We start from the raw sequence: 17,600 nt of genomic DNA on the forward strand, positions 1-17,600 counted from the left end.
TCTTTCTAGCCAGTGTCCCGCCTCCAATGCCAGCTGCTTCAGAGCAGGGTGTCAGAACCCCACAGTCACCCCGGGTGGATATTGTGTCTGTCCCCACGTAGGTCTCCTCCTGCTCTTGAACGGTTAGACAGCGGCTCCAGCCCTGAACATGTGGTCTAATCTCCCTCAGCATTAACTGTCCCAGCTCTGGAAATCCTCATTATACAGATCAACCTCCGATCCCCTGCTCAGTGGTATCCTGAGGCAGTGAGTTCCACAGGCCAATGACGCGCTGTCGAGATAGTACTGCCTTTAATTACAGCTATGAAGTCCCTACCTTTTTCAGTTCTGGGTGAAAGTCCCCTTGCTCTTGTGTTCAGAGACAGGGAGACCAGAAGCTCCCAGTCCACCTCTTCTATCCCAGTCGGTCTCCTGTCTCCTCTGCAAGGCAGATGCCCTCAATCTCTCCCCACAGAGTTTGTCCTGGCCCCTAATCATTCTCTGAAGCCTCGTTAATTCTGCTGGCTCCTGTTTGACGGGCGGTGATGCCAAATTATTCAGAGCAGGTGGCATCTCAGTGCGCTCAGGTGCAGAGAAGGGGTCCTAGGCCGCCAAGGGGGATGGGAGCTGATCTTGCCAGAGGAGAGTTTGTCTGCTTTAGCTGGCAAAATGCCGGCAGAGAGGGGAGGTGGTTGTTCTCTATAAACGTGGCAGGTGGTGGGGACCCCCAGGGTCGGGGGGGGGTCTATTGAAGCGAAAGGTTTGAGGGTGAAACTGGATCAGTTTGTGAAGGGGATGATGTGATGGGACAGCCTGCGACAGCAGAGGGCCATTCCAGGCCTGTGACTCCTCTGTCCATGCAGGCGGATCCTTTGCTGTCTTTAAAAACAACGCCCGAGCAGACAGACTGATTTCCCTTCTGGACTGTGCATCGCACACAGCAATGACATGGCGCTTTGCCTCGCGTAGACACAGATTAAACCCCTGGGAGGAAGGAGTGTGCATTCGTTTCGCATCCTGGGAAAGCGTGGAAGGCTGCAGTGGGAGAATTGGTGTTTGCAGTGGGATTAGAAGCCAGATGTTTCCAGTTCCCATGGGAGGGCAAGACACCCACTTACAGAGACACACCTGCCTTTTTCTCTCGCTAGCTTCGGCTGGTGGATTTCCGTAAGGGGGTCATCGCACTCTGGGATTGCTCATAGAAGAGGAGCCCGTCACAGTTATTTACCTTCCTGACTGCAGCATCCCCTGCTGACAGGACATTGAGGGTGACCATGGTAACCTGAGGAATCTGAAGAGCTGGGAGGGGAGTGAGGTCTACTGGGTTAGAGCAGGGGTGGCTGGGAGCCATCACTCCTGGGTCCTCTCCCCGGCTCTGGGAGGGGAGTGGGGTCTGGTGGGTTAGAGCAGGGGCTGGGGCCAGGACTCCTGGGTTCTCTCAATGGCTCTGCGTTGGAAAATGGGGGTACCTCAGGAACTGGGCGGTGTGGGATATGGTGACAGCTTTTGACCCGGCCTCTGTGGAAGCCGCGTGTCCGCTGGCAGGGTGTTGTGTCAGCGGGAATTTGCTCTCCTTGGATATTCTGTCCTGTATTGTGCCGGGTTTCCTGTGCTGCAGACATAGCGCCATTGTCCCGTGCTGCTGCCCTGCTGCTTTTACACCCCGCCCTCCCACAGTCTCGAGACGCTCCGGAACGGCAGGCCTGGGCTGGACATGAGTTTGCGGGGTGGGGGGCGTCCCCTTCCTAACAGGTTTACTGGTAGCACCACAGTGGGGCCTGGACGAGCCCCGTCTAGCTCCACAGAACCACTCCCTGCTTGGGTTTGAGGTCCGCTCCATTTGCTGTAGCGAGCCACCATTGTTGGGGTGAACTCCGTGGTGACAGTCCCTCTCTCTGAGGCAGCATCGAGGTACAGGTGGGGAAACTGAGGCACAGGGCAGGAGCGGGACTAGCCCAGGGTCACCTTGCTGGAGAGCCAGCAGTAGCTGTGAGGAGAGCTTTGGTGAGGAAGCCGTGGAGAGAAGTCACTGTTACTTGGAGAGCAAAGTCTTTGCAGCGGGGACCGGTTGGTTTATTCATACACCGCCTTGTGCAGTGGGGCCTCGAGCCGGGCTAACATTTTGCATCCCTTCTCCAACAGGACACTGCCACGATCTCCCGCTGCAAACGCCAAGGGTGACTGAGAGCTGCCGTGATGGCCGGCGCCTCTGTCAAAGTGGCCGTGAGGGTCCGGCCTTTCAACTCCCGGGAAATAAGCCGGGACGCTAAATGTGTGATCCAGATGCAAGGGAAAACCACCTGTAAGTACCCCTGCGCCTTGGGAGGGTGGATTGAACTCGAGCCCTCTTGGACAGGTGGAGGGGCCAGCAGGGTGCTTTCTCCGGCTGAAAGGAGGAGGTGCGCCGTGGCTAAAATACAAGGTGGGGCAGCAGGGTCTCACCTGGTGTCGGAACCTGCCTCAGTTTCCCCAGAGCTGTCACAACTTGCTGCTTTGAGAATCACTCTCTTGGGCACCGGCGTATTTACCATAAAGAGCTCAACTAGAAATTTCCAGCCCCCTTGTCCTGGTGAATCTCCCCCTGCACAATTGCCCAGCTATCCCGGAGGGTTCTTCGCCTTCCTCTGACGCAGCAGAATTGCTCACAGCGGGAGCTGGGAATGCTGGCCGGGCTGGGCCTGGGGCGGGACAGAGGGGCCCCTCTGGCTGGGGGTCAGGCTCCCCTGCTCGGGGTCTAACCAATCACTAGATTTGGGGCGGGGAAGGTATCGTCCCCAGGTCAGACTGGCAGGGATCTGGGGGTGTTTTTCCCCTTCCTCTGCAGCGCGGGGCACGGCTCACCCAATCGATTCCCTGCCACCTCTCCGGTTATGCCAGGCCTGGTTCGCAGCCACTGGGCTGCTCCCACCTGCCCTGCTCTCTGTGGGGCCGGGGAAGCCAAGAATGAACACCCTTGCCTTTCCAGAGCAGAGTCGGGAGCTGCCCTGATGCTGCGGTGACGGGCACCGATGGGAGGAAAGCCTTGATCCGGCATTAGCCCTGCATGGCCATTCCTCCCCAGCTCAGCGGAGCTCTCTGCTTCTCACCTGAGTTTAGCCCAGAGCTGGCCCGAGAGCCCAATGGGGGTGGGAAGTCGGGTCACGGTGTCTGTGAGGGGTGGGGTGGGTAAGTCTGGCAATCTCCCCTCTCCGCCCCTCAGCACAATTCATTTTTCCCACTCCCTGGGAGGAGGGAAGGTGTTTTATTTTTTCTGTTACGCCCCCCCACCCGCCCTGCACGCCCCGCAGAGCAACTTCAAAGCCACAGATATGAGAGCTATGCCTGGAATGAGCAGAGGCCTCCACGGAAAGAGAAGCGCCTCTCTCTGTGGGGCGCTAGGAGCGGCTGCAGAGGGGTCGAGTGGCGTGGCCTGACCGGGGTGTGGGTTTCTGGTTAACGCAAACCAAGATTGGGGTGGGTGGAGGGGGCATTGGGCCGGGCACCGCCCAGAACCCCTCTTCCACCCTGACTGAGATCGGGGGGGCCCCTATTGTGCCAGATGCTTCACAGACCCCTACTTGAAGAGCTTCGTCTATTGCTGTATGGCTTTGCATATGATCTCTGTCGGGGAGGTCTGTGCACTGGCCCCCTGGCACAGTGGGGGCCCCGATCTCTTTTTAGTCCTTCTGCAATACCAAAAACACTGGCGCTCTTAATGCCCGGTTGTGGGGCGAGTGGGCCGCAGCCAAATCACAGTGCGAGTCCCTTGCGGCTGGGGCAGGATCAGACAGGAACAACGGACTGTGGCAACACGTTGCCATCTGTATCGCCATCTGGCTGCATGCCCAGCCCTCGATGAATGCGGCTGGTGTGTGCTCCGGCCTCTTTGTGGAACGAACGAAAGGCATGCCGCAGGCTTTGTGCAGCCTGGGGAACCCACGCTTTAACGCATGCTCTGGGCCTCTGCCTCTGGTTAACCCCCGGCCTGCTGCTGCAGCGTCTCTGGTTGCAGCAGGGCCCTCGTAAATTACAGCGACTTGCATAGGAGAGATCAAAGCGGGGAGCTGACTCCTCCTGCTTGCAACAGCGCCACCCCAAGGAACGTAAATCAGTCGCAAGTTGGCGCTGTTGCATAGTCTTACAGATTCTCGGTGTGTGAGCAAGTGTTCAGTGCTTGAAGACATTCTTGCACTGTTGTTAAGTGAGGGTTTTTTTTTTTTTTTTTTTTTTTTTTAGCAGTGTGAGTTATTTGGCCAGCTCTGTTGTAAGCAGCATGAATGTTTGCTTTATGTCCTAATCTCTCCGTTCTCCAGAATCTGAAGGAGATGGTGTCATGTCTGAACCCCAAACAATTTCCACTCCTTGAAAGGCACAACAGAGCAGGGGGAAGCCGGCAGGTGGGGGTGGCAAATACAACATGGGCATGGTCATTAGCCGAGCAGGGGTGTCGATCGTAGCTCCCCATTGGCTCCCGGGGGCCCTGAGGTCTGGTAACAATCCTCTCTCTAGCTCAGGCAGAAGTGATCAGCTCAGTACGGCATTCCTGGGCGAGGTTCTCTGACCTGGGTTGTACAGGAAGCCAGACCTGATGATCAAATGGTTCCTTCTGGCCTCAGACTCAATCACTTACCCCTGTTCTATATCTGGGGAAATGGAGGCCCAGAGGCACTGTGAGGGCGTCCCCCAGGGATCGTGCTCTGAATGCCTCTCAACACAGCCAGACAGGACTCTAGTGCTTCGGAGTCTGCCCCCCAAGTCTCCACACTCCGGAGCAGTCGTCTCCCCCTGAGCTGCCCCTATGAGCCTCCTTCACTGGGACTCCAGAGAGCCCCATGCCCCCCGCCAAGGGGCCACGCCCCTCCCCCCACAGTCAGCAGCGATTCCCAGCCCACGTGGGAGGGCATCAGACAGGTTCCTTAGTTCTCGGGGTCACGGCGCAGAAGCACTTTGCTAGCAGCTTCGTGAGGAGTTATAGCAACGACCACCTGGAGAGCCCCATTCCTGGGGCTCCCTCCCTGCCAGCCCCCCGCAGGGGACAGCCACCCGTAGCCCCTCCCTGTCCTTTGTCTGCTTCCAGGGCGTGGTGCCCACTTCTCTGGGTGTCAACCTGTTGCAGTGGGTTGGGCCAGGGCAGGGGATCCCGGCCAAGTCTGCCTATATAGCTGGGGAAGGGCCATCTGTCCTCTCGTGGTCTCTGCAATGATCACACCCCCGGGTCCCATCACCAACGTGCATGAGTAACAGACGGGGGGGGGAAATTGAGGCACACACCCAGCACTCAGAGAAAGCCCCAGGAATATCTCCACCTCGTCACAGGGGCAGGGTCACAGAAGGAGTCTGGCAGAGCACAATAACTAGTAATACAGAGGATAATGATTGGATCCATCATGCTTTGCGTTCCTCCTTCGTGGTGGGCCGATAGCATATTCCCCACCCCAGATATTCCCAAAGCCCGAGTCCGGCCCGCAACGTCCCCTGGAATCTGAGGGGAGGGCCATCAGGAGAGTGGATGGCACGCGGGACCAGCTGCCGTGACAGACTCCTCCGCTAACGGGACGAGCTCCCAGTTAATTGGGGGATTTTTTTTTTATCTGCCTTTTTCCTCCTGGGCCTTTTAGCTTTGTTCTGCAACCATGAGAACTAGAAACCCGTGTCCTCTTTGCTAACACAAAAGCTGAGATTGCCCCGTCATTCCCATGACTCCGGCAGCTGGAGCTTCGACCAACAACCGGCCAGCCAGCACCGGGATAGGAATAAAGAGGGTCATAGCTGGTCGCTGTGGAGGCGTAAAGGTGCAGCGCAGAGCGCGTTTATAGGGGCGGTGAGGGTGGGAGCTCTTGGCGGGGGTGCAAGGAATATCTTTGAGTGGGGAGCATCCCCAGTTGTCTGATTGGGAGAGGAGGTGGGTGGCGTGGAAATACCCCTGCAGACAAAGCCGCTGCGCGCACCTCTCTGTTCCTGGCTTTGAGGACTCCCGAACGGTGCGATCTGTGCTGCCTGGCTGCCGGCCGGGGCTGGGAAATGGTTTTGAAAGTGGCTGGAGGGGAAACGGGAGGTGACTGAATGAGAGGTGACAAGATATTTCCTTTCCCTTGAGGGAAGGGGGGAGACTTGGGAGAAATGGAAGCACAAGAACTAATTCCATTAGCCGGCTAATTGCGCTGGCTAAGTGCGTCCTTGGGCTGCTAATTAGCTAAGGATCGACTAAAACTCAGAACAGGAGCAGCTCGCTCTCCCCTCCTCCCACGTTAGAGATGGACACGCTTACGCAGAGCAATTAATTGCCCTCCTGGGGTGTTCAAAGCCAGGGAGAGAACCCAGGAGTCCTGACTCGCAGCCCCCGGCTCTGACCCACCAGACACTGTGTATGCCGGTGAAATTGCTTCTCTCTCCTCTTTGTACGTCCAAGGATCCCGGTTTAGCTTGTGCCGCGGCGTTGTGCTGGGAGCTCGGCTTCAAAGGCTTGTTCACCAGAAAAAGCTCAGGAGCTGCGTGGGGCAGGGGAGGGTCAAACGGCGGCGCGTGCGGTGCTGCTCTCCACTGGTGGGGGTGTGTGTGTGGGGCGGGTCAGGGTTTCCACGCCACCTGTGTGCACTGCAGGCTTCCTCTCTGTGTTGTGGCATCTGGAAGGAACACAGGCTCGGGCTCGAGGCGGCCGTCTTGGGCGCAAAGACCCGGGAGAGCCGCAAGCAGCCGCCCCAGGTCACGGTTGTGGCTCTAACCAAATGGTTTGTGTCTTTGCCGAGCCAGTTTTACAACCGAAAGGGATGCGGACGTTTTCAATTGCTGGGCCTGTCGGGCTCTTCAGGCTGGGCCCGCTGTTCTCGCTCCCTTGTGACGTGCGCCCCGGAGCCCACTGCCTGGGTGGGGTTGGCGAGGGGTGGGACGACCCAAGCAGGGGGCTGAGATTCAGCGCCACCCACTGAGAGGCTGGAGGCAGCGTCCCCTCTCTTGGTGCAATCAGTTGGGCTCTCTGCAAACTCAGGCAGCATCGGAGCATTGGTCACCCCCCCCCCCCCAGCGCCGGGCTTGGGCTCTCTGCAAACTCAGGCAGGCATCCGGTCCCATTCTGATACTTTTCCTCCCACCCTCGAGGGCCAGAGCCACTTCCTTGAAGACAGGCGCCCGCCGGGTGTCCAGACTCCCGGAGCCGGGGCTTGTAGCACCAGGGCCCCTGGAGCCGGGCTGGCACCTCAGAGCCCCCAGCCCAGGCTGGCATTGTGCAGGACCAGCTGCCGTGCGGCTGGACGCCGGCTAAATATAGCTGGAGTGTCCTCGGCTTGTTACGGCCCCAGGGGCTGCCAAGACGTCACTCAGCCGGCCCCAGCCCAGGGAGCTGGGAGGCCTTTTAAAGGCAGCAATGTCCTGGCGAGATCCCGCCAGGCATCAGAGCCGGGGCCTGGCCGGCTTAAAGGGGAGATGCCAGGTTCTGGAGGCAGCCGGGCCCCACTGCGTGAACCCGAGCCGGGCGTGAGGGGCCTGGGCTGTGACACCGTACGACAGGCTGCACTCGGCTCCCCGTTCGCTACTCAGCCGCTGGCGGGTTTGGCTTAGACCCCACTGCCCTCCCACAGCCGGGAGAGAACCCAGGCGTCCTGGCTCCCAGCCCCCCATCTCTAACCCACCGGACCCTACAGCCTTCCCCGAGCCAGGAGAGAACCCTGGAGTCCTGGCTCCCAGCCCCCCTGCTCTCTCCCAGTTGAAAACTGGGACTGTTTATATACATGATCATCTCAGAGCAGAGGCCGTCTCTTCTCTGGCATGACGGGGGCTCCTGATCCCGGGCAGGGGCCTGTCCTGCCCCTGGCATGGGGGGGCTGTGATCTCGGGGGGCTGGGACCCGTGGGGCGCTGCTGTGCCATGTCGTGGCTGGCGCTCAGTGTGTCCCCGTGGGCTGGCTGCCCCGCACTCTGTCTCCCTGCAGGTATCACCAACCCCAAACCATCCAGAGACGCTCCCAAGAGCTTCACCTTCGATTATTCCTACTGGTCCCACACCTCGGTGAGTCCTCGCGAGAGGGGGAAGGGCGGACATGGGGTCCCGGGGCCAGCCTGGAGCTGGGGTAACGTCCTGGGTCCCATCCCCGCAGGGCGCCTGCGTCTTAATATCCTGGGAACGGCCGACACAGCATGAAACCGTCCCGGGACCTTTAACCATGGCCCGGCCCAGTTTGTCAGGCAGCGCGGACGGCTCCTTTTCATCCCCCCCTCTCTGTAAACAGCGGAGGCATTTCCCCCCCCACACACACTCCCTAGCCCTAGCCCCAGCCCCGCAGCCAGGACCCAGGAGCGGCTGTTGCTATGGCTGGGGCGGGGGTGCTCTTCTGACCGTGCCCCTGATGCTCCCCCCAGCAGGAGGAGGACCCCAGTTTCGCCTCCCAGCGGCAGGTGTACCAGGACATCGGGGAGGAGATGCTGCTTCATGCCTTCGAGGGTTACAACGTCTGTATCTTCGCCTACGGCCAGACCGGCGCCGGCAAGTCCTACACCATGATGGGCAGGCAGGAGGCGGGCCAGCAGGGGATCATCCCCCAGGTGGGTGCTGGGCGGGGGTAGCAATAGGGGTGAGAGGGCCAGCGGGGAGTCAGGGGGTGCCGAGCTGCACAGAGGGACGGTGGGGACCGTGCTGGGTGGGGGGCACGGGGCTGTGGGGGCACCGTGCTGGAAGGCGGGTCTGGGCCCCCCCGTTCCTGAGCTGCTGCCCTTGCTTCTCACTCCAGCTGTGCGAGGATCTCTTCGCCCGGGTCGCCGAGAACCGCTGCCCCAGCCTGTCCTACTCCGTGGAGGTGAGCTCCCCCCCACCCTCGGACCTCTCCGGCACCCCCCAGCCAGGGCAGTCCGAGTCCCCCCACCCCCTGGCTGGGTCTGCCCTCATGCGCCCCCCCTCCTCCCCCCGCTCCCTTCCAGGTGAGCTACATGGAGATCTACTGCGAGCGGGTGCGGGACCTGCTGAACCCCAAGAGCCGGGGCGGCCTGCGGGTACGGGAACACCCCCTCCTGGGCCCCTACGTGCAGGACCTGTCCAAGCTGGCCATCACCTCCTTCGCCGACGTCGCCGACCTCATGGACTGCGGGAATAAGGCCAGGTGAGGAGTCCTGGCGCGGGAGCTGCTGGCCGGGGGGAGGCTGGGAGCCAGGACGCCTGGGCCCCCCCTCACCACGCCTCCCCCCGTCTGTCACCCCTCCCAGGACCGTAGCCGCCACCAATATGAACGAGACCAGCAGCCGCTCGCACGCCGTGTTCACCATCGTCTTCACGCAGAGGAGACATGATGAGCTGACGGGCCTAGACGCCGAGAAGGTAATGGGGGTCGGGGGAGAATGCGGCACACAGCTGGGAGGGTGCCTGGCAGGGGTGTCTGGTTCTGCTCCTCTGGGGGCAGGATCAGGTCAGTCGTGGGGCGCGGTGCCCTGTGACCTATAGCGGGCCCAGCTGGGCTGGGAGTGGACGGGGCCAGGCATGGAATGAGTTTGCCAGGTCTCAGCTTCGTTCAGTGCAGCCCCCTGGAGAGCTGGGGGAGAGGGGACCAGGGCAGGCCATTGAGGGGGGCACCCCAGCAGGAGTGGTTGGGGGGCTGCCCTCATGCAGCGGGGAAGGCTTTGGGGGTGCCGAAGGGATCCATGCCCCGCAGTGGGGTTTGCTGGCAGAGCGATGGTGGGGGCAGGGTGGGAACAGAGGTGCAGGAGGGTTTGGGGTGGTGCTAACGTGTCCTTGCTGTGGGAGGCACTGGTGTGGAGATGGGGGGGGTGTCTACAGCCCCCCCTCCAGTCCCGCTCTCCTGCCCCACCCCCAGGTCAGCAAGATCAGCCTGGTGGATCTGGCTGGCAGCGAGAGAGCCGACTCCTCCGGGGCACAGGGCATGCGGCTCAAGGTGAGGGGGGGTTTCCGGGACCGGGCCTGGGGGCGGCGCTGGCTGACAATTGGCCTTGGGATTGTCCCAAGGGATCGCCCTTCCCCCCCATTCCCCCACACGCGCCCCCCCCCCCCAAGTGCTGCGCACACTGTGTCGGGTCTCAGCATCATGCCCCCGCCTGGGTGCAGAACGTCCCTGTGTTTCACATGGGGAACAAGTGCGAATCCTCCCACCCCTCACAAGGGCTCTCCGGGGCCAAGACCTCACACTTAGGGGGCCCGAGGGTGCTAAGACCCACCCAAGTAGGGGGTCTCCCGAGGGGGCGGCCGGCAGAGGCCCTGCGGGAGCGAAGGCTCATTATCCATGGGGCGTGGGGGGGGATGTCTCGGGTGCCCCTGTGATCCCCTTGCGCTCTCCCCTCCGCAGGAAGGCGCCAACATCAACAAGTCCCTGACCACGCTGGGGAAGGTGATCTCCGCCCTGGCCGAGATGGTGAGTGCAGCTGGGGGCCGTGGCCTCCCCCTGGGTCTCTGTGGGGACCGGTCCCTCTGGGGCCTGGCATCCAGCGGGGCCCCGGCGCTGGCCAGACCCACCAGCCCCCATGGCCGAGATCAGGGCCCCATTGGGCCAGGCGCTGACTTCAGCTGCCCTTTGCCCATGCTCCTCTCATGATCTCGGGGGGTGGAGGGAGGCGTCTGTCTCCGGCTCCGTCCGTCCATGGGGAGGGTGCCCGGGTCTCTGTCCCTGCCCCGGACCGTCGCAGCTGAGCCCTTGGGCCCCCGGGATCACTTCCGGCCGGCCCGTTAGCCAGCCACTAGTTCCAGTCCGCACGGCCCTGGCACTGCTCCAAAAAGCAGCTGTTTTTAACCCTGTCGGGCGGCAGTGCGGGGCACAGAGGGAAACTGAGGCACGCCTGGTCTTGGATGAATGACTACAGACAATCCCAGCCCTCACCTTCCCTTCCTCCCACCCCAGCAAAGCAACAAGAAGAGGAAATCGGATTTCATCCCCTACCGCGACTCCGTGCTCACCTGGCTCCTCAAGGAGAACCTGGGTAATGACCCCTCGTTCTGCAGTGGGGGGGCAGGACAGTGCTGGCCGGGGGCGTGGGGTAGGATGTGGAGGGGGCAGGACAGTGCTGGCCGGGGGCGTGGGGTAGGATGTGGAGGGGGCAGGACAGTGCTGGCCGGGGGTAGGATATAGGGTGGGGGAGGAAATGGGGGGAGAGGGGGAGCGTCCCTTGGAGAGGTGCGTGGGAAAACAGGGGAAAGATGGAGGCAGGGGGCCCCCCACTAACCTCCCCGCTCCCCCCCAGGGGGCAATTCCCGCACTGCCATGATCGCGGCCCTGAGCCCAGCCGACAGCAGCTACGAGGAGACACTCAGCACCCTGCGGTGAGCGCCCGCGGGGGGGCAGGTCGGGGGGTGGGGGGAGCAGGGAGGGGTGGCCGGGAAAGGGACGGGAGTCTGGGGGCGTCGGGGGCGTGCTGACCGGCCCCCGGCGCTCTCTGCCCCCCCAGCTATGCGGACCGCACCAAGCAGATCCGGTGCAATGCGGTGATCAACGAGGACCCCAACGCCCGGCTCATCCGGGAGCTGAAGGAGGAGGTGGCCCGGCTGCGGGAGCTGCTCTTCACCCAGGGCCTCGCCAGCACGCCCCCCCCGGCCGTGAGTGGGCCTGCCCCAGCGGGCAGAGAGAAGGGGGTTGGGGGGAGGCCGGGGTGCCCCCATTCAATCCTGGGAGTTCGTCCCCCATTCCGTGGGGCCGGGGCAGGCCACGGGTTACAGAGGGGGCTGTCCCGGGGGCCCTGGGGGGGAGGGAAAAAGGGGGGGCTTTGGGGGAGCTGAGGGCGTGACCCCCTAACCGCAACATTCCCACCAGGCTTGAAGGCGGAGGAGGCCCCCAGCTGCCCCCCCGCTCTGCCCTTGGACCCCACTGCCAAGCCCCAGCCCCCCACCCTCAATGGCGGCTCCGAGCCCTTCCCCGCCCTGGGGGGCCAACTCATCTGCACGGAGGATGCCATGGAGAGACTGCAGGTAGGGCTGCCGCTTGGGGGAGGGGGGGCTTAACAGCCTCCCCTCCCCCCCAGTCTTCAACCATCCCCCCTCCATCCCCCACCCTGCGCCAGCCGCCAACCTTGCTTCTCTAGCTCAGATTGTACCAGCATGGGGAGAGAACCCAGGAGTCCGGGCTCCCAGCCCCACCCCAACCTAAGCCACCAGACCCCTCCCAGAGCTGTGGAGGGAACCCAGGTGTCCCTGAACTGTCTCCCCACACACACCCCAGTCTCCTGCTTGGGGTAGAGGGTGGAAGGTGATGGGTGGCGAGACCTGGCTTGGGGGAGGCAGCGCTAGGGCCCCAGGGGCCCCGGGCCCCGTGTGCCGGGGGCAGCCTGAGCCCAGCTGCTCTTCGGCCTTGACAGGAGACTGAGAAAATCATCGCGGAGCTGAACGAGACGTGGGAGGAGAAGCTGCGGAAAACCGAGGCCCTTCGCATGGAGAGGTGAGTGTCGGGGGCGGTCGCAGCCCTGCCGTCGCCCACAGCTGGCTGCATCTCGGCGCTGGGCGAGGGGTCGCCATGTAACCAGCCGCCTCGTCCCAGAGGTAGCCGCATCTCAGCGTCAGGCGAGGGGTCATGGTATATCCAGCCACCCTGCCCCAGAGGTGGCCGCATCTTGGTGCCGGGCGAGGGGTCATGGTATATCCAGCTGCTCCATCCCAGAGGTGGCCGCATCTTGGTGCCAGGCGAGGGGTCGTGGTATATCCAGCCGCCCCACCCCAAAGGTGGCCGCATCTCGGTGGAAGTTTGTCCATGAGCCCTGTGGGGCGAGCTGGGGCGTGACGTGGGTCTCTCTCTGCAGGGAGGCGCTGCTGGCTGAGATGGGCGTGGCCGTGCGGGAAGACGGCGGCACGGTGGGGGTCTTTTCCCCTAAAAAGGCAAGTGTAGGGGCTGGGGGACTCCCCGTGGGGCTGCACCGCAGGTAGGGACGGTCCGGCCAGCCCTGCCCCAGCTTGGGTTGGGGTGGCGCAGCTACCCCCAAAGCGAGATCGGGGCTGCTGCCGAGCCGGGCGCTGCATGAACCCACATGCTCCCCGCTCTGCTCCCTGTCCCACATCCACCTCTGTACCCAGGCCCTTGGGGGCGCAGCCCTTCTCCGTGGGGCACGGCCCTTCTCTGACTCCTGCCACATTTCACCATCCCTCTGCCCCCCACAGACCCCGCACCTGGTGAATTTGAACGAGGACCCGCTGATGTCGGAGTGCCTGCTGTACCACATCAAGGAGGGTGTGACCAGGTAGGAGGCGTGGGGCGGCTGGGGGAGGGGGCACCAAAGGTTGGGGGGCCTGACCCGCTGCCCTCACGCGCCCCCCTCTCCCCGCAGGGTGGGCCAGGTGGACGTGGAGATCAAGCTGACGGGCCAGTTCATCAGGGAGCAGCACTGCGTCTTCCGGAGCTGCACCAACCCCGCCGGGGAAGGTGGGGGGCACGGGGCAGAGCTGGGGGGGTGGGACCCAGCGTCGCCCCTGCTGCCCCATACGCTGCACCCCACAAGGAGCCATTCTGCCCCAGATCCTCTCGGGGTGGGCAGGGAACGGCCCCTCAGCCCCCCAAATCCTTTGGGGTGCGGCCCGTCTCAGGGGGGTCTTTGGGCCCCTCGTTCCCAGGATGCCTAAGATGGGCTCCCCCCTCCCCTGCCCCACAAGGGGGAGCCTGGGTGTGGGGGGTGTGGGTCCCCCGGCTCCCCACCCACAGGCAGCGCTCACCCTAATGTCTCTTTCCCCCTCTCTTGTGCTGGCGGGAGGTGACCGAGATGCAGAGCCTCCCAGGTACTGATCGCGGGTGTGTCCGTCCGTCCCCTGACGGTATCCATGGGTCGCCCCCACCCCCGTCCGCGGGTGGCTGCTTCCCCCCCGCCACACACACAGCCACATGGGAATTGTGGGCTGAGCCCGACTGCACGTCTATCCGGCCCCCCATGCACCAGGATTCACTCCGAGTTCTCCCCCCAGCACACCCCTCAGGCCCCCCCATGTGCCTGGGACTGTGCCCTCACCCCCCTGGGTGTGACCACCCCTACCTCCTCCCCATGGATGGTGCTTCTAACCCCTTGGTTCCCCGTCCCCCCCCATGGGCACGGCTCACCAGGGCTCCCCCCTCCCCACAGCCATCGTCACGCTGGAGCCGTACGAGGGAGCCGAGACCTACGTCAATGGAAAACAGGTGACGGAGCCGCTGGTCCTGAGGTCAGGTAGGGGCAGCTCCTCGGACTCCTGGGTTCTCTCCCCGGCTCTGGGAGAGGAGGGGGGGCTGGGAGCCATGACTCCCGGGTTCTATTCCTGCGTCGGCCCTTCCCCCCTCAGGTAACCGCATCGTGATGGGCAAGAACCATGTTTTCCGCTTCAACCACCCGGAGCAGGCGCGGCTGGAGCGGGAACGCAACCTCCCCGCAGAGCCGGCGGCTGAGCCCGTGGACTGGAGCTTCGCCCAGCGGGAGCTGCTGGAGCAGCAGGGCATCGACATCAAGCTGGAGATGGAGAAGAGGTGAGGGGGGGCGGGGAGGAGGCCCGGCTCCCCTAGCGCGCCCTGCGGGGAAGCCGGAGATACCCCGAGGGGGGATCCGGGGCAGCGGGAGGCGGCTGCCCAGTCTCACGGCGTCTCTGCCCCCAGGCTGCAGGACCTGGAGAACCAGTACCGGCGGGAGAAGGAGGAAGCTGATCTGCTCCTGGAGCAGCACCGGCTGGTGAGGGGGCAGCGGGGGGCGGGTGTGCGGGGGGCAGGGGCTAAGGGGTCTCAGGTGTGCTGGGTATAGTCCTGGGGTTCTGACAGCCCAGCGCCTTTCTCTGTCGGCGGAGATGGACGAGCACTGGGGGGGGGGCCTAGAACCGGGGGAGGGCGCGGCCAGCGGCGCTGACCCCTGCCCTCTCCCGCCGAGCAGTACGCGGACTCGGACAGCGGCGACGACTCGGACAAGCGCTCCTGCGAGGAGAGCTGGCGCCTGATCTCGGCCCTGCGGGACAAGCTGCCGGCCACCAAGGTGCAGAGCATCGTCAAGCGGTGCGGGCTGCCCAGCAGCGGCAAGCGGCGCGAGCCCCGCCAGGTCTACCAGATCCCGCAGCGCCGGCGCCTGGGCAAGGACCCCAGCTGGGTCACCCTGGCCGACCTGAAGATGCAGGCGGTGAAGGAGATCTGCTACGAGGTGGCCCTGAACGACTTCCGCCAGGGCCGGCCGGAGATCGACGCCATGAGCATCGTCAAGATGAAGGAGCTGTGCCGGCTCTATGGCAAGCGGGACCCCGGCGAGAAGGAGACCTGGCGGGCCGTGGCCCGGGACGTCTGGGACACCGTGGGGGTCGGCGAGGAGCGGGCCGAGGAGGGGGGCCGGGGGGGCCCCCCCGCCGACGTGCACGACCTGCGGGCGCACATCGACAAGCTGACCGACATCCTGCAGGAGGTGAAGATCCAGAACAACATGAAGGACGAGGAGATCCGGGCCCTGCGCGACCGCATGGTGAAGATGGAGAGGGTCATCCCCATCTCCCAGGTGAGGGGAGAACCCAGGAGTCCTGGGTCCCGGCCCCCGCCCTGCTCTGACCCACTGGGTCCCCCTCCCAGAGCCGGGGTGAGAACCCGGCCACTGGCCACATCTCACCAGGAGGGGGAGCCCCGGCATTTACCTTGGTTCCCTTCATTGGACCCAGGTGTCGGCGCCATCTGGACCCAAACCGGATCAAGCTGCAAACTAGCAGGGGCTGCAGGTCGGGGGTGAGGGGCACGGGCCGGGCTGGCAGGGACTGTGGATCGGGAGTGAGGGGGCTGGTCGGGGACCTGGTTGTGTCCTGTGCTGAAGTCACAACCCATCCCCCCGCTGTGAATGGCTCTGGCCGGTCCTATGGGGCAGCTGCTCATTCCTGCTTCGCACACAGAGGGGCACCGGAGGCAGGCGGGGGGCAGCGGGCTGGGGAATGACCCCCCTGAGTCCCAGGTCTGAGCTCACTGGCTTCCCCTCTGGGCTCTGTGGATATAGAACCCAGGAGTCCTGGCCCCCCGCCCTCCGCGCGTGCTCCCCCTAACGCCCCCGTGGGTTTGCCGGCAGGATGACGGGACGGACGAGGACCTGGAGAGCGAGTGGGGCTCCCGGCTGCTCGAGGAGGGGCTGCAGGACGACGTGGGGAGCCCGGCCTCGCCTGGTGCCCAGGAGGGGCCGGAGGCCTCCAGCTACGCCCGCGTGTGCCGGCTGATGGAGCAGGACCCGGCCTTCCGGCGCGGGCGCCTGCGCTGGCTGAGGCAGGAGCAGGTCCGGCTCCAGAGCCTCCAGCAGCAGCCCCAGCAGCAGCTTGGCAGGTGCCCCCGGCGTCAGCCCCACGGCCCCGGCAAGTTCGTGCCCCCCCACGACTGCACCCTCCGCTTCCCCTTCAAGAGCAACCCGCAGCACCGCTACTCCTGGGGCCCCAGCACGGCCTTCATGCTGGGTGGGGGCGAGGAGGCGGCGCCGGAGGGCCAGGGGGTCCAGGCGGTGCCGGGGGACTCGCCCGGGCCGCCCCGGCATCGGCGCGGCGCCCCGCACAGACTAGGCGGCCGCCAGCAGCAGCCGCAGCAGCCGCCCCACCCACGCCGGCGCAGCTCCCTGGATGGGGGCAGCCGGGACAAGGCCTCCCACCCGGGTGCCCGGGAGTCGCCCCCGCCCCGCAGGCTCAACTACCAGCCGTACCCGCAGCACCGCCCGGGTCCGCCCGCCGGCCAGCGCCCCTGCCCCACGCCGCCTCGCGTGCGCCGCCAGCACTCAGCCCCCGATCTGCAGGAGCAGGGGAGTCCCCTGTGATGGCACCCCTTCCCCCCCACAGTGGGCTCGCGGGAAAAGTGGCAGCGGGGGAGGAGCGTGGGAACGGGGGGGGGGGGTTGAGCAGGGGAGGGGTCTGGGAACAGCAGGCAGTGGAGGATCATGGGAAAGCAGGGAGGAGGAGGGTGCGTGGCTGCAGAGGGTCTTGGGAAAGTCGGGCGTGGGTGGGGAAGGGTGCTGCAGAGGATGATGGGAAGGGACAAGTGGCAGAGGATTGTGGGAAGGAGGAGGGGACAGGCTGGTAAGACACAGAGGATTGTGGGAAATCAGGGACAGCCTCTCCCCCCTGGGGAGGGGGGGTATAGCTCCTGGGCGCGGGGGAGCCCCCTTCCTGTCTGCCCGCCCGCCGGCTCCGGCCATCACTGAGCGCGGCTCCCTGGCTGCGGGAAGGGCTGGGGGGATGTCTGGCCCCCCAGGAGTGCATTGGCCCGGCCAGGGGCACACAAGGACAATCGGCTTGTTTGTACCCCCCCCCGTCTCACCGGGGGGGGGGGGCTGATTACTGCCCCCCACAGAAAGCTGCTAGTGTTGGGGTGTGTGGGATGGGGATCCCCCCAGAGAGGAAGGATTGGCGGGGGCTAAGGAGGGCTATGGCGGGATGCAAGGGGGCAGGGGGTGCTGGAGGTCAGATGTTGTTAGGGCTGGAGGGGCTGGATCACTGTCCCCCCCAGCAAAGTGGAAGGGGGGGACCCTGTGTGCGTGTGTCTCACCCTCGTGGGGCTGGGAGCCAGGACTCCTGGGTTCTCTTCAGGGCTGTGGCGGGGGGGCCTGGCTCTGTCCTAGTTGGGGGGGGGGGGGCTATCTCAGGGGGGATGCCAGAGATGCCCCCCCCCAGAAACCAGCCCCTCCCCCTAGACTCCAGCCCCCTGCCCAGAAGTTCCTCTCCCCCCCCCACACACACGTTGTGGCCTGTGTGTTGTGTGTTTTGTGCAGACTGCCCCCCCACTTCTC

At 64.3% G+C, this 17,600-nt stretch overlaps 1 protein-coding gene across 1 annotated transcript in view; it reads left to right on the top strand.

The window, feature by feature from the left end:
- Positions 1-17,100, top strand: part of KIF1C (kinesin family member 1C) — a 38,690-nt gene extending 21,590 nt beyond the window's left edge. Inside the window, exons 2-22 of the mRNA XM_067555046.1 lie at positions 2,122-2,281; positions 7,883-7,959; positions 8,313-8,492; positions 8,678-8,743; positions 8,865-9,043; positions 9,147-9,258; positions 9,752-9,829; positions 10,238-10,303; positions 10,787-10,865; positions 11,127-11,205; positions 11,331-11,470; positions 11,684-11,847; positions 12,234-12,313; positions 12,672-12,747; positions 13,027-13,106; positions 13,194-13,288; positions 13,977-14,060; positions 14,173-14,353; positions 14,480-14,552; positions 14,748-15,353; positions 15,906-17,100. Of these exons, the coding sequence (XP_067411147.1) occupies positions 2,176-2,281; positions 7,883-7,959; positions 8,313-8,492; positions 8,678-8,743; positions 8,865-9,043; positions 9,147-9,258; positions 9,752-9,829; positions 10,238-10,303; positions 10,787-10,865; positions 11,127-11,205; positions 11,331-11,470; positions 11,684-11,847; positions 12,234-12,313; positions 12,672-12,747; positions 13,027-13,106; positions 13,194-13,288; positions 13,977-14,060; positions 14,173-14,353; positions 14,480-14,552; positions 14,748-15,353; positions 15,906-16,631 (3,327 nt within the window). The 5' untranslated portion in view covers positions 2,122-2,175 and the 3' untranslated portion in view covers positions 16,632-17,100. The remainder of the gene's footprint in view (positions 1-2,121; positions 2,282-7,882; positions 7,960-8,312; positions 8,493-8,677; positions 8,744-8,864; positions 9,044-9,146; positions 9,259-9,751; positions 9,830-10,237; positions 10,304-10,786; positions 10,866-11,126; positions 11,206-11,330; positions 11,471-11,683; positions 11,848-12,233; positions 12,314-12,671; positions 12,748-13,026; positions 13,107-13,193; positions 13,289-13,976; positions 14,061-14,172; positions 14,354-14,479; positions 14,553-14,747; positions 15,354-15,905) is intronic.
- The last annotated feature ends 500 nt before the right edge of the window (positions 17,101-17,600 follow it).

This window comes from Emydura macquarii, unplaced genomic scaffold, assembly GCF_026122565.2.
Source record: "Emydura macquarii macquarii isolate MOO-44397 ecotype Brisbane River unplaced genomic scaffold, CSIRO-AGI_Emac_v2 contig_306, whole genome shotgun sequence".
Taxonomy (NCBI): Eukaryota; Metazoa; Chordata; order Testudines; family Chelidae; genus Emydura; species Emydura macquarii.